At 40.9% G+C, this 16,952-nt stretch overlaps 1 protein-coding gene across 1 annotated transcript in view; it reads right to left on the bottom strand.

The window, feature by feature from the left end:
- RIOK2 (RIO kinase 2) overlaps nt 1-16,952 on the bottom strand; it is a 307,636-nt gene that overhangs the window by 224,267 nt on the left and 66,417 nt on the right. Inside the window, exon 3 of the mRNA XM_044063914.1 lies at nt 2,833-2,949. Within this exon, the coding sequence (XP_043919849.1) occupies nt 2,833-2,949 (117 nt within the window). The remainder of the gene's footprint in view (nt 1-2,832; nt 2,950-16,952) is intronic.

Here is a 16,952-nt window from a genome sequence, read left to right as displayed (position 1 = left end):
CCTAGTGCTTTCCAGCAGGTTCTAGAGCAAGTGCTAGTCACATGGGTTCAGATTTTAGTGCTACTACTGAGAAACCAGCTAGTTCTGAGGGAAAATTTGAAGAGCACACATTCTGGCACCTGGAATAGTTTAACTGTAGCCCAGCAGTGCTGCACGATTCGAAAAATGTGCAAACACACACGTTTTTACACGAGAAAGTTGAAAGGTATAGAAATCAGCCCAAAAAGGCTAATAAAATTACAATTTCAGAGCTGACAATCACTCCTCTAGTAAGGGTATAGGCAGTACAATGCTCACCACTCCCACTGGTAAGCAGTAGGACTTCCCTCTACCACAGCAAGGTCTGGATAGCTCTGAACACAGAAAATAAAGTCCTGAGACGAGCAAAGCCTGGGATCTGGACTGGCCAGGAAAGGAAGCAAATTGGACATATTGGACTACTTTTACTGTCACAGGATCAAGAACCAGTAACATGGCTGATTCTTGAGTATAATGTACTTTGCTGTGCACACACTCAGATAGTCAAATTATCTTAAAATGGTTCGGAGAAAATCTAAATCTGTAAGAGATTATCCTTTCAGTGGTAGCTGGATTAAACTAAATTTAAGCCACTTTTCAAGTTTTATGAGATGATATATTGAGGGCTATATTTTTGTCTTGAACTGTCAGGGTTCTTGTAGAAATACTATGTGGCCTTTTATACATAGTTTCCTTTAATTAAAAAAAAAATATTACCGTAGACAGATTTGTCATGCAATGGATTCCAAAATTGAGGAAGAAAATGCCACACATTGTGCTATCCAAGTTTAAGTGCATTTCAAGTGACTATATGGGCATAAATCAAACACTGTAGCAATAAAGAAACTATGCATTTCTAAACGGTCTTCAGACAACACAGTCGGGGTAAACTACAAAATTACCTCTGCACCACACAGTCGGTATCCATGTAGTATTTTGTTTCATAAAAACAAAACCGAGACTGGAATGAGTGGCATAAATACAAAAGAAAAAAAAAGTAGCAAGCTTACACAGAATTCATGGAAGCAACAGCTTAACCCTATTAACTGTGGACATCAGTACAGAGGACTATGCATGTGAACTGCTGAAGTGTTTCATAATGGAGAAGTGGATGTGACTCTCAAGTCTCCACTTGCCTACTAAGCATATCACTAAATAAAGTATTCCTGTACAATCCATGAAAAGAAGCATAAATGCATAGTCGACAAAATTAAATAATACATTTTTAAAAAATGCACAACTTTCCGTATTCAATTCACATTTAAATCCATCATTCCAAGTTTGTTTTATATTAATGTGTTTAAAACTTTCACCTTGCTATATGACACAGGGAATGGTAGACCACTAAATTCCTTGGGTTTACTCTAGAAACAACTCTGACTTTCAAACTAACACCAAAACCATCACAAAAAAGCTGTCAATTAAATGTACTTCACACCATTTTTAATCATCTTACTGCCCAAGAATGACAATCTCAATGTCTCATTCAAGACAACACTACTGATATATCCACAGTTACTTTCAAATTAGCATACAAACACTATTGCCCCTCAGCAAAAATAACTTTTAAATCAAAATTTCAGCATATAGTTTAAGGAATCATGAGGAGAGCAATCTCACGTTCATCAGGCCTACATTTAATCACTTCCTAAAGATGCATTAAGCTTCCTGGAACAACTCCCGAAACATTAGAAAGATAACCAGCTACAAAACATTACTCTTTCGGCTTTTTCCCCGCTTAGGGGTCGCCACAGAGTCCGCGCCTGATTGGCAGTGGAGTTTTACGGTGTCGAGTTGCCAGCTCAGCGCCCAACCTTCCACAGAAGGCACATACACGCACACACTCACACCTAGGGCCAATTTAGAGTGTGTCCAATCCACCTACAACATATCTTTGGGATGTGGGAGGAAACCGAAGCACCCGGAGGAAACCCACATGACCACAGACAGGACATGCAGACTCCACACAGAAGGCACCCCAGCCGAGAATCAAACTGGAGAACCTCTTGCTTAAGGAAAACAAAAACTTACAGACCAGCACAGAAGCAATGTTGACTACAAATGATTTAAAGGCAATGGTTAATAGCAAACTCATCATACTCCCTACAAATTCAACTCTCTTTGACTGCAGCCTCTTTTAAAAACAGACATAAAATTATAACATAAACTTATAAATATGCACATAAAGCTTCTCCAATGCTACATAGACAGCTAAGTCACTTACTTCCATCTTCCTTTCTCCTGCCTGCTTCCCATTTTCCTCCTACATCCTCCAATAAATTTCACCAAGCACATGGTTGTCCACATGAACTAACCCGTATAAACCTTATAATTCAGACTGTATACAACAATGCAAAACTGTGCTGTTTGTAAACATGAACTCATTTTAAAGCATTTGAAAGAGCTGGCTGCGTGCAAACTCGCATCACAATTTCAGCAAATTCTGTGTACTCAAACTATGTCACAATTCTAATCTACTCACTGAAGAATGCATGACAGAAACTGCAATCCCTGACCCCCCCCCCCCCCCCCATGGTCACAAAACAGTAAGTACTATTTTTAAAAAAATAATATTTTGTTGAGTTTTTCAAAGTACTTTTTCAGGTTTGATTACGGTTCAGTATTTTTTCTAGGATTCTTTTGTCCTTTGTACTGGTCAATATATTTTATCTTTTAGTGTGCATGCTAAACAAATATGAAATGGAACCTTTAAAAAACTACACTGCACAAAGTTCTATATTCACTCTGAATTCATTCACAATTACTTAAGAGAATCTTTACTAAACTGAAATTTATTAAAAATAAAATTTGTACCTGATTCTTTGCCAACACCCATCTGATTTCCAACAGACAGAACAACATCTCGAGATGAAAGGGTTTTCAAGGCCAGGTAGTCGTATCCTCCATATGTTAAATGATACCCCTGTACAGCTTAAAACAAATGAGTTAATGTGTAAAGTTTACCTGGTTTAACACTTGTCACATAAAATAGTTAAGAAAGCTAATGGACACAGCTTATTTCCTTGCAAGAGTATACATTTCTTAAAAGAAAAAAAAAAAAAAAAACAAACACTTAACAAAAAGTTATGCTATAATGCAAATGATGTTTTGGTAAACATCCTTTACTCAAGACACAATGCAGTCCAGCCGACTAGAAAACTTACAAACTCCTAAACATAAAAGTGATGAATTTTAACTTCCAATCAAATTAGTGTGGAGACCACAGGCTCCTCCCCATCACGTACAGCTCAATCATCATCATATTCTTTTGGCTGTTCCCGTTAGGGGTCACCACATCGGATCATCTATTTCCATTTCTTCCTGTCCTCTGCATCATTCTCTTTCACACCAAACGCCTGCATGTCCTCTCTCACCACATACATAAACCTTATCTAAGGCCTTCCTCTTTTCCTCTTACCTGGCAGCTCCATCCTTAGCATCCTTTTCCCAATATACCCAGCATCCCTCCTCAGCACATGTCCAAACCAACGCAATCTCGCCTCTCTTGCTTTGTCTCCAAACTGTCCAACCTGAGCTGACCCTCTAATATACTTATTCCTAATCCTGTCCATCCTAGTCACACCCAGTGCAAATCTTAACATCTTTAACTCTGCCACATCCAGCTCGGACTCCTGCCTTTTCGTCAATGCTACCGTCTCCAACCCATATAACATAGCTGGTCTCACTACCCTCTTGTAGACCTTCCTTTTCACTCTTATTGGTACCTGTCTGTCACAAATCACTCCTGACACTCTTCTCCACCCATTCCACCCTGCCTGTACTCTCCTTCACCTCTCTTCCACACTCACCATTACTCTGAGCTGTTGATCCCAAGTACTTAAACTCATCCACCTTTACCAACTCTACTCCCTGCATCTTCACTATTCCTCTACCCTCCCTCTCATTTATACACATATATTCTGTTTTAGGACTGCTGATCTTCATTTCTCTCCTCTCTAAAGCATATCTCCACCTCTCCAGGGTCTCCTCAACCTGGTCCCTACTCTCACTACATATCACAATGTCATCTGCAAACATCATAGTCCACGGGACCTCCTGTCTAATCTCATCTGTCAACCTGTCCATCACCACTGCAAATAAGAAAGGGCTCAGAGCTGATCCTTGATGTAATCCCACCTACACCTTAAACGTATCTGTCACTCCCACCGCAGTCCTCACCAATGTCACACTACCCTTGTACATATCCTGTACCACTCTTACATACTTCTCTGCCACTCCCGACTTCCTCATACAATACCACAACTCCTCTCTATACTGAACAATAAACAAACAAATAAATAAATAAATAAATATTTTGATAGACAAAGTTCTCAAAGAAGTGCTCATAAGTTCAACACACAAACAATCTAAGCATTTTATTTTTTTTTTTAAGATGAAGGTCACCATTTCCAAAAAACAGACCACCATTATCTTGGAAATGTTAGCAACAGTCAGCTAAACTCAGCTTTGTAAGTTAAGGGAGGTAGCCAGTCCTTTATACTTCATGATCTGATAACCTTGCTAGCATACTCGGATGTTTTCTGCCATCCATCAAGGACTATGTCCTCTGTCACAGAATATGCCATACAAAAAATAAAATCTATGGGCTACACATGTGACAGACTACACAATGAAAAGAGACTATACCCAATACTGCTTCAGTTCATAAAAGGTTCAGAATATCCCCCCCACAATAAAGTGTTGGTGTGGCAAGGCACTGCACTATCTACTAGGTACAACAAACACAAAATGTCACCTTCTGAGTGGCTATGCTGGTGAGTAAAGGACATCTTTGTGAGGTATTCACCATAACAGCACATAAAAGGACAAACTTTTGCAGCAGTACAAAATGAAGTTTAACTTATTCTAGTGATTCATCCAGTTTCTTCAAGCAGTCCAAAGTACCCCTATGCGAGGGTGAGGTGTCTTCTGCTGCTGCTTCTTTAGTGCCAAGCTCACACATTCTACATAGAAAACTACTTCATACTATTTACCATTTTTCTTGCAAGAAATTTAAAACAGAGATGCATTATTTAATGCAATAACTGATAACGGATGCTCTAAGCACACAAAAGCTATATAAAATCAAGGCAGTATTCCTTGTAACATTGCACTATAAAAGCCTACCATTTTCCCACAGATAGCATCTACATAAACAAAAAGTAAATATCAAATATCTGAGCAACAGGAAAGTCTGACTGGACATGCAGTCTACCTTCAGCAGAGGCCTGGGGAGAGAAGCTCCATTAACAATTTTATACAGTAATTAGATTTATAAGTAATGTAGAAACAACATCAGGAGGAAACAACACTACCTTACAAAAGCGAGTCAATGAGGTATTGTCTCAAGTGAGATTTAAATAACTGAAGGTAATGTAAATGATGGAGAGAGAGGGACACACACACACACACACACACACACACACACACACACACACACACACACACACACACACACACACACGAATGGAATTCCTGACTTAAGAAACAGTTCTGAGTAGACGCTTCTCCAGCAGTATGGTGAGCTTTATTTACAAGTAACATTTTGTTGTTAGAGCGCAGGGGTATATTCATGAAGTACTGCTTTACAAGCTTAAGGTTGGGCATTTTTCTAATTGATATGCAAGATTGTGGATTATCAGTAGTTGACTAAGATGTGTTGGGATGAGTCAGTCCAATTACGTTACCTTAGAGCCAAGCAGTGATAAGATATTTGGGTATGATAAGCAACACATCTAGTTGTTTTATCGTAGCACTGTTAAAACATTTTTATACAAGCATGCATGATGGTGAATACAGTACCAGCATACAGCAGTGTCAGAAAAACTGTACATGTTGAAGGAATAGTTTTTCTACAAGTACCAATAAAAAACAGTGTCTAGCTCGGTGGATTATTGGGGTTTGGCATAATAGTTAAAATGTTTACCTCACAGGCAAGAAGTACAGGGTTTGACACTCAGCAAGAGAAACTGGCTATGCTTAAAATAGCCCACAAAGGCAACTAGCCTACTACTTGCCTAAGAACCTATGTATAGTAGGCCAGTTTTCTGATGACAGTGTTTGGACTAGTTGATGGATGTGTGTGTCAAATTTCAAGTTCTTACACTGACTTATAAAAGTGTGGAATGGTTTACTAGTACTAATACGTGAAGAAAAAAGTCAGTATCATTTGTTTATTGATACAATTTGCAGAAATGACAAAATGGAACCTTGCACAGAACTGCCATCAGTTTGTGCTTATCCATAAAAACACGTCTCCCAAATATTACTAATGACTGATGAGGATCCTAGAACTGCCCCTAATGTGGGATAATTAACCACAGTGCTTGGCAGCTGCATCATACTCCACAGCTGCCCATATATACCATCATTATCCATACAACACTGTAAAAGCAGACATGCCAACTTTTCGTCCATACCAAACATGGATAGTAAAATACAATCAACTAGGGTAGTTTAGGCCATTACAGCTGCTAGACGTATATAATTAGGCACTACCACACATCCTTAAGCAGCCTAGTTCATAACATGATTCTGAAGAAGGTGAATGGCCAATGAACTGACGCATTTAGCACATTAATTTATTTTTTTATTTTCCATTTAACCGGGTATGTCCGACTAGGCCAGAGGCCCGTTTTTAGCAGAGGTCTGGGAAGAAAAGCTCCTTTACAAAAAACATTACATGCAAATTCATGCAATACAATACCAGAAACACATATTACAATACAGTACCAGAAACACAACAATTTTACAATACAATACAAGAAAACACATTACAGGATAATACAAGAAATACAGTCAGTAAAGTAAGCTAAACAACTAATTGACAAAATGTAGCAATCTACTGCTTTCAGATTTCCAAAGTTGATCAAATGGACTGGACATGCATCATCTTGGACCACTTTATGAGTGACTTTATGATCCTACTGAACCTACTAATTAAACATTTACAATAACCAGACACAATCAAAGTGGACTGCGCAGACGTAATACCTTAGACCTGGTCAAGGGGTTCCTGATGTTATGTTCATGGACCTGTGATCTTTTGAATTGCAGAAGTTTAATTGAAATTGCATGGAAAGATATGCAGCTCTAAAACTGCAGTATCTTGGATTATCTCACAATTAGCATACACTAAACAGCAAAAGTAATGGGTACAGCCCTCATTAGTGAGGTTTGCCACCCCTTGCAAAAATGCTTTAAATATGTAACACTTAACTTTATCAATCTGATGTTACTTTTGTTTAAATGTACTTTTACTTAAATGTACTCAATTTTCCTAGTTTTGGAATTCACAGGACTGAGCCTCAAACTTCCAACAGGGTACCAACTTCAAGCGTTGATGATCTAAAGACCGATATTAAACATAGGAAAGGAGTAACACAGAAGGTTGCGAAGCTAATGTTCTTTCAAAGAATAAGGCAGAGCTGCCCAACCTAAAAAAAAATGGAGGGTTAGTGGATAAAAATATTTTCCTGAAGGGTGCATACCTTTCCATCCGTGACACAAACTAGTTGCTGAATCTACTGCCTGGATAATAAGTCATGCAGCCTTGTATTTTAAAAGAAATCAAGCAACAAGCATTATGACAATTTGAGCAGCTGCAAGGCATTGCAAAATCAGTTTAACTGAAAGCAAGAACAACTTAACACAATACAGAGGGATGCTGTTGAACAGGATGCCACAAAAATGTTAAAATATTTTTCAAAGACAATACACTATATACCCTACTGTTATTTCAGATGAGGAACAATGCACTGTAAATTAAAATGTGATAAAGACTGTAACCAATGGGTTCACAGGGGCAAATGTTGAGCTTATGGCCCATTACCAGGCCCCGATCTTACATCACAGATGGAAAAATCTCAGACTGTGAGCCAGACAACAATAGTTCAATTAGCGGCTCGGGAGCTGGAAGGGAGATGCTGGCCCGTTCTTTGAGGTAAGGGAGGCAGTATGACCCATTACACTAAAAGACCTTACACAAGTGTAGGGGAACATCAGTAGCAGTTATTGGGTGAGTGTGGCACATGTAGGCCAGACAAGTGAGCATATGCATGCACAAGTAGCTCACAAGAAACCAGGCAGATAAAACGTGCAAGTTCTGATGGAAGACAAAGACACAGAAATCAGAATGTATGCAGTGGGTGTTGCTGGCACAGGGGGAAAAGGTGTACGTGGTGCAGTGGCTGCAGCATTCTGAGACCTGTGGAAAAATCTGCAGTAAAAAGGTGCTGTTAACAGATATTTTGTGGGGGACAAGATAGTGGAGTGCTTGGATTTCAGGGTTTCTGAGATTCATTCTCTAAATTCATCTGGGAATAGAGAAGTTTTCACACTGCAACTGAATCTTTTCAGTTACTACAGAGATTTAGAATATCAGTTGCAAAACAGAAGAAGCAACACTATCCAAAAATGGTATGTTTTCTTAAGAATGACTATGCAAAGTAAAAAAAAAATGAATTCAGTTTAGAATGAATGAAGTTACCAAGAGTGAATTGAACATTTTTCTTTTCTTAAATTAAGTGAACAATAACATAGACTAGGAGTTAGAAAATGGGGGTAAAGCAGAAATATATGAATAATAAATTCCAATACATTTCGTATACTGTCATGATGGATGGGAAAAGGGGAACTGTCCAATATATAGGTTGACCAAAATGTGCTATTAAAGTGGCAGAGATTCACACCTTTTTATGATTGTGATAAGACATGCTGTAATCCATGTGAAGAGGGCACAGACTGCAAAAATAAAATAAATAAATAAAACTAGTATGAGCCAAGTGTATAAAACGGTAACCATCTGAAATGTTGAGATCTGCTAAAGTGAGTCCTGAAACCCCGACACTGAACAGATGAAAGAAAAGACCATTTCTCAAAATGTTCCCTTTACTCCGAGGTATGGTGACCTCACAGCTGGTCTATATGTAAGTTTGGAGGCCTTGGGGGGGCTTGCCCCCACATTATCATTTTAAATAGAGTTGCTGGCTACTTAGACTTGTCTGCATATATAAACTGGACACAAGCGGATTTAAGTATATTTTTCTGCACTTATTTAAGATTTGAGTCAATAAATATTGTCTCCCTTTGATTCTGTAAATACTGTGTCTCTGTCTCTCTGCAGTTAGTTCCCCACCCCCTCCCTGTTTCTCGTTGTGGTGTTGATCTTGATGGCTTTGGAATTGCCCGCCCCTGCTGTAAATCTCTTTTTGCACACTCCTCCTGGAACCCTCTCATTTGCTCACTCAACTGAGTGCAGTGAGATCATATTTTGATTTTGGATACTCCTACCAGTCCCATCTCCTCTGCGGTGTACAGAGAGAGCACTTGGGAAGGGCATTCCCCTATAGTATCTTAATCTGCTCTGTTTCCTCAGTCTCAAAAAAAATTTTCATTTCATCTGCCTTACTGTATTTGTGTTTCTTCCTACTTTACCTTATTTTGCTTTTGCCTCTTCTTAAAAGTACTCAATTGAATTTATTCTGCCGCCTTTATTACTGCTTGTTAGTAGCCTGATTAAATTGTAACTGTTATTCTAAGGCCCTTGGTTTAAGCACTTGGGCTTCAAACCAGTTGTTTTACATTAAGAAGGTCTGTGGTCTGCACTGTTCTGGCAGGACAGGTAGCGTACATCCTTCTAAGTTGGGAACTGCTGATTGAATGCTCAGTGTCTGTTATTCTAAAAGTGTATTAGTTCTGGGTTAAGGACTTTGGCTTCAGGCCAGTTATTTTACATTAAGAAGGTTTGTAGTCTGCACTCTTGTGGGAGAAGAGGCTAGATTCTGCCCTTCCGAGCTGGGAATTTCTGGTTAAAGGCTTAGTGCGCATGCTTACTTGAACAGTTTCTTTCTAAAATTGGTACGCCTTGTTTGCTATAGCATAGACTAGATTCAGGCCGGCTGGATCTAGCTTTGTTTGTATAACTTGTGCACTGATCCAGGCCGTCTTTTTTGGAGAAGGTTTCTCTGTACCCTAGTGGCAGGACTGTGCAGTTAGAACTTGTCCGATTGAAGACTGCTGGAACAGGGCTCAGTTTTAAGCTTTTTAACTGGTTAATTGGGTAAAGTGTTGTTTTGATTGTATCTGCTTTATTTTCTGGAAAAAATATATATATATATATATATATATATATATATATATATATATATATATATATATATATATATGTTTCTCGCCTTTCTGAACTGGTATAGTCCAGTTTTCATGTTACTGCTGAATCCAGGGCTGTGTTACAAGTTTCTGTGTTGCCATACCTTACTTGGATAGAAGAAGTTCCTCTGTTCATCTGTGAGAGAGGGGAGCTTAGAGCAGGCTATCTGTCCCTGGAGGAGTCGTTTCAGCCCAGAAGTTAGTAGTTTATTGGTCTTTTTGGGCTAATTTTGATTCTGAAAAAAAAGTATATACTTGTTTCCTGCCTTTCTGAACTAGTATACTCCAGTTTTCAGGTTATTGCTGAATCCAGGGCTGTGTTACAAGTTTTTGTGTTGCCATTACCTTACTTGGATAGAAGGAAGTTTCTCTGTTCACCTGTAAGAGAGGGGAGCTTTGAGCAGCCTATGTGTCCCTGGAGGAATGGTTTCAGCCCAGAAATTAGTAGTTTATTGGCCATTTTGGGCTAATGTCTCTCTCTTTCACTTCCCTGCTATAAAAACCTCATTTGCACAGTTTTTACGCTTGTATTCCACTCAGCAAGCGCTTTCCAGGTGTTCTGCAGAGTCTACAGCAGCAGAGAGACAAAAAAGAGCGACTTTGGAGCGATCAAGAATCACTTTTCTGCTTTTCTTGCTGTCAACTAATTCCGCCTAAAACGCCAGTTTTTTTTAGCAAATTTGTGATTTAAAATGTTTGTTATTGTATACAACTCCGCACAGCTCCTCGTGGTGTCCTGCAGAGTGATACAGGCAACAGAGAGACCAAAGAGAGACTTTTCCAGATTTAAGTATTTTTTTCTCTTTTTTTGCTCTGACTGCCTTTTCCCACCTAAAAAGCGAATTTCTAACTGATCTGTGCTTTAAAATGTTTAAATTGCATTTGCCTTCTGCTTTTTACAGTTTTTGCACTTGTTTTATATCAGTTTAAGTCGTTTTTGTATTGTATAACTGTTGTAGGCTACACACTGAAGTGCGCTAACCTGTTTATAGCATTTACAGTGTTTTCTGTGTGTTTTTTGGCGGTTTCCTGAAAAAAAAACAAAAAAAAAAATATTCTCTTTTCCCGCCTTTGCTGAACTAGATTAGTCCAGATTTCAGGTTTTGCTGAATTCCGGACTGTGGTATAGTTTCCTGTGTTGCCCATATCCTTACTTGGATAGGAGGAAGCTTCGCTGCTCACCAGTGAGAGTGGGGAGCTTTGAGCAGCCTATCTGGGGATTGATCTCAGCCCTGAAAGTAGTAGCTTACTGGCCGTTTTGGGTCAAATCGCAATTTTGCTCATAGCGCAGCATCGGGCAACGTTGCTTACGGGTTTAAACTATTCCCGGCTCCACAAAGTCTGCTCTTCACTTTTTCCCTTAGAACTGTTCTAAATCTCAAAGTAAGCACTCTATTTTCATTCTAAAGCCCTGCAGTTGCTCGTATAAGTAATCTTATAAGTAAGCACTAATAAACTAAAGCACTACACCCTCTTATACTCCCTTTAAGCACTTGGCTCCCTATTGGTCCTTTTTGATCAGTCAAAAAGTAGTTCCTTATACTATTCAGGCATGTCCAAAAGTCAGTTTCGGGTTTACTCTCCAGTCCAGCTGGTGAATTTGGGAATCTTGAGGCAATGTTACAACTGCCTTATGTACACAGACCACCCTCTCCTCCTCCCAACAAGCTCAAATATATGTGAGAGATGCAACTATATAGCCAAACTGGAGGCTGAGCTCTCTCAACCCAGTACTGGCGCAGTCAATCAGGAGGAGAAGGTAACCACACACACCACAAATCCAGTCTCACATAGACCTATCGCAACAGCAAACCAAACACAAACACCCAAAAACATACTCGGAGGCTCTAAATAAAAATCTGCCCAAGCAGCAGAGACCTCCAAAGCAGACATCCAAGCAACCGCTACCCCACAACAATACCCACGTATCATTGTTCACAAAGTCAGTGTGCCACACAGTCACAGCCCTTAAGGCTAAACAACACACCTAATACACTTGCTATTGTCAGATACACTGACGGCCCACTCACCAGGCTGAACAAGGAGAAGGTCACTGTAAGCTGCCTGTCGGGTGCCAGGATCCGCCACATAACACAAGCACTCGGGTCACTCCAAAGCAAGTACAGATATGACTCAGTCTTTGTCCATGCTGGTGTGAATGACCCGAGACGCACCTCCCTGGACTACATGAAAAGAGTCAGAGGAGCTCTCTGATCATGTAGCCCAGGCCGGTATGACCCTGACCTTGAGTAGCATCTTACCCTCACCAAGAATGATGCCACAGTATAAAGACAAAATAATCAACTTTAACAACTGGCTAAAGTATTGGTGTCATTCAAAGGGGATACAGTGTCTGTCAGCCTGGGATGACATGCTTGACAAGCCACGTTGCTTCGCTAGGGACGGCTTGCACCTGTCACCTCTGGGCTTTTGAATACTGGCTAAGGCTCTTGCCACCCCCATAGTGCCTTTTTTAGGCAAGGCTCAAAACACAAACCTACCTCCATAGACAACGCAAGGAAAAAGAAACCAAGGGTAATGTTGCTCAACACCAGAAGTGTAAAACCTCAAGATGCACGCACTCAAAGCTCTCCTCAGTATGGAGAATATCAATATCTGTGCAGTAACAGAAACTTGGTTCAAGGCTCCCGAGAGCACCCCAGCACTACCAGGTTACATCTCATACCATGCTTTTCGGCCCAAAAACTCGGACCGAACCACAAAAGGAGGGGGAGTATCCGTTTTCAAAGATACCCACACCTCCAGGTTAGTGGCACTGCACGAAGCATCAGAGACCATCCATGAGCAACTAACAGTGGGCAAAACTGTCTTTCAGTTTGTAGCCTGCTACAGACCACCCTCCCAAACTCAGGAACCCCACTCGGCTTTCCTGAGAATACTGGAGAATATGAAGGTCTCTCCAAACACCATTATATTGGGTGACTTCAACTACCCAAACATAGACTGGGAGCACTACTCAAGCCCTAACACCCTTGCCCAACGGTTCCTAAAATTTATAAACTCAAATGCTATGGAACAACTAGTCACCACTCCCACAAGAGGGGAAAACATATTGGACCTGATCATCACCAACATGGGGACTCTATGTTCCATACCAGAGGTATACCCCTCATTGGTAAGATCTAACCATAAATTAATCTCACTGGACATCCATATCCCGTCCCCACCCCAGCCAAGGAAACCACGGTGAAGAACTTCTCAAAAGCAAACTTCAAACTTTTCAAAACAGAGGTGGAATCCTTCAAAGCCCCTGGGCCAGTGGAAAACATGACCCAAACCGCAGAATCCTTTACAAACGCATTCTATGGACACCTACAGGAATGCATGGATCGTGCTATCCCAAATAAAACCAAGACTCACTCCTCCAAAGGCAGGAGACCTGTCTGGTGGACCCCAGCCATAAATAAGCTATACAACAGAAGGAGGAAGCTACTACATGATAGAGCAAAATCCCAAAAAGGGAAGGCATCTCTGATCAGTACTAGCAAGAAACTACGATCTCTCATAAAATTATCTAAGGCCAGCTTCGAAAGAAAATTGCACAAGACGCTAAAGATAATCACAAGGCCTTCTTTAGTTATGTCAGGAACCTGGGTGGCAACTCCCAGATATGCTGTGAGTTGGTGCAAAATGACAAAAAAATACACTGAACCCACAGACATTGCCAACATCCTGGCAGACAGGTTCAGTGCAAACTCCTCCCCCCTTCCCCCCCAAAAGAGCAAATGTCTATCCCAACAGTGTAGCCTCCCTGACATCACAGATGCACAGGTGAGAGCTGCCCTCTCCAAAGCAAAAAACACAGCATCAATGGGACCGGACGGTGTCCCAGGCTGCGTCTTACATGAGCTCCAAGAAGAACTGAACCCTCACATAAAGTCACTGTTCAATCTCAGCCTTACTACAGGATATGTACCCAAGGAATGGCGTACAGCAACAGTGGTCCCCACTCCACAAAGGTGGTGCCACAACAGATCGCCCTATAAGCCTGACTAGCCTGGTCTGCAAAGCTATGGAGCGTATCATCATGGAACTAAAGGCATTGGGAACCACCAAGCACTGGATCCGACCCAATTCGGCTTTGTTAAGGGCAGATCTTGCCTCTTGAACCTGGCTGACTTCCTTGAAACAGTCACCAAGGACATAGATGAAGGGAAGGTAGTCCACACAGCCTACCTGGACCTCGCAAAAGCCTGCGACACAATACCCCACTCGGGCATCATAAATAAGCTCACCAGCTTAAATATCAACCCCTATGTCACAAGATGGGTTGCAAACTGGCTCAGGGATAGAACCCACATGGTCACATGGTCAGAATTGCAGGTGCCATGTCAGACTCTAAACCAGTTACAAGTGGCCTCCCACAAGGCTCAGTCCTGGGACCTCTCTTGTTCGGTATACATTTTTCTGAGGTACAGGCTAACACGGGAGGACTATGGCTGACCAAGTTCGCAGATGACTGCAAACTGGGTGCCATAATCGACTCACCGACTGACACAAGTATCCTCCAAAAGGGTCTCACAGAAACGGATAACTGGTGCCAGAGCCATGGCCTAAAGCTAAATGCCAAAAAGTGCATAGTCATCCCCTTTGGGAAAAACAAAGTACCCACAAATTACCACATAGGTGATAATCCACTAAGTATGGAAGAAGTAATTAGGGATTTGGGGACCCAAGTAGATAGCAATCTCTCCTTTGACAATCATGTTGCCAAAGTGGTTAGAAAGACCTTCTACATAGCCCACCTTATCACGAAAGGGTTCACATCTAGATCAAGAGAGGTCATTGTGCCCCCTCTACTCATCACTCATCAGGCCCATAATTGAATACAATGCCCCATTCGGGACCTTACCCGACACCTGCAGCAACTGGAAAGACCCCAAAAGTACCTCACCAAGAGGATCAAGGGACTCAAACAGATGCCCTACGCAGTTAGGCTAAAGAAACTCCAGCTCTACTCAGTTGCTTACCGCCCACTCAGAGGCTATCTGTGCTGGACGTATAAAGCCATGTCCAACCCAGAATTAATGGGCATGCTCCACCTCAGGAAATCCAAATCCCTTAGAGCTACATGCCCCAGGGACTTAAACCTCAGCACAGAAATAAATAGGACATGCTGGAGGGACAGATTCATATCCCAGAGGCTCCCCTCACTCTGGAACAAAATCCCAATCCTGTTAGGCAGATCCCCTCAATGATCCTCTTCAAGAGAAATCTTGATGAGTGGATGGGAGATCGTAGGTTTACCCCTGGGATCTCTTCTGTGTTCCTACTAGACAGAGGCACAGTAAACTAACCTTAAAAGGGCTATCTTCTGTGACCTACTATACAGAGGCACAGTCAACTAATCTAAAAGGGTGGCGAAAGGTGTATTGGTCTGATTTTATGAACTGGTTTAATACAAACCTTGTCATTCAGACATCTGCCTCTGTTGGAGCTCATCCTCATTATCCATTTCAACTCCACTGTTTCCACTTTATTCGTAATATCCCCACCTCGTTCATCAATTTGTACCACTTCCATTGCCATAAACTTGAATGTGTGTGTCAGTCTGTTGTGAAACATATTTAGCTAATGCATTTGTAGATATTGAGTTATTAATATTATATACATGTTCTCCGATATGGTCACGTAGCCTTCTGTCCATTTTTCCTACATAAAAACATCAAACATGTATGACAGACAGCTAAATACACTAGGTGACAAGTATTATAGTCTGCTATGATCCTGAAATCTAATTGTTTCCCTGTATCAAGGTGTATGAACCTCCCAGTTGTATCTATGTACCCACACCAGCGAAAGGTCCCATATCTTGAAGTAGTGGTGAGTGGTCTTTCTACCTTTCTTGGGTAGCACAGCATTCACTTCAGGGATTTCTTACTTTGGAACAAGAAACTGGGTTTACGGCCAACTATGGAAAAAAACTTCTGGATTGGTAGTGAGTATCTGTCAATATTTTCTCCTCTACCTCTCCAACATTACTGGAGTACACCAAGGGTACTCGTAGTTGTGCTGGCACCCTCTATTCAATAATGTCCCAGGGACCTTCTGAGAAATATGGCTTACCATGTGTGGTCCTTAATTCTGGAAACCCTATTCAAGACAATATCTACCTCATGGGTGTTGTATCCCCTTTCTTTAAACCAATTTCTTAACCCATCCAGTTCCTCCACGAAACCTTTTTCTTTGGCTTTAAGCCTTGAAGCCCCCAGTCCCAGGCCTTTAATAATGTTAGTAAAATGTGTGAGGGATGGATACTCTGCCAGTGTAAATAGGAGTTTCTATGGCAAGTTTTCCTGAATACTCTATTGAACCGTTGGAATTTCTTAAAATAGTGACATCAAGGAAATCTATTTCCATGAAGGACATGTTCATAGTGAACTTTAAGAAGAATGTCACAGAGTTCATGTATTCACAAAACCTTAGGAGTTCTTCTGGGCTCTTTAGTTCGGACTGTCAAGAAATAATTTCCAAACCATAAAGTATATGGCCTTCGACTTACTAAGTTTGCCGATTATTTCATACTGGGTGCAATCATAGAATCCACCAATGACGTTAACTCATTACAAGAGGGTCTAACACAGACAAATGACTGGTACCAAAGCCACACAGTCTACAACTTAAATGCAAATATGCCATTATTTTTGCCCTTTTTTGGTACTTGTGTGTGTTGTGTATGATTCTACTTTTCGACCAGACTGTAGGTGTTAAAATGGTGTCGATAAGAAAGTGGTGAAATGGAGGCAAGCAGGGGGAAGAACAAA

Source organism: Protopterus annectens, chromosome 2.part2, assembly GCF_019279795.1.
Source record: "Protopterus annectens isolate FY-2018-M chromosome 2.part2, PAN1.0, whole genome shotgun sequence".
NCBI lineage: Eukaryota > Metazoa > Chordata > Ceratodontiformes > Protopteridae > Protopterus > Protopterus annectens.
This window is presented reverse-complemented; position numbering and strand designations above follow the sequence as displayed.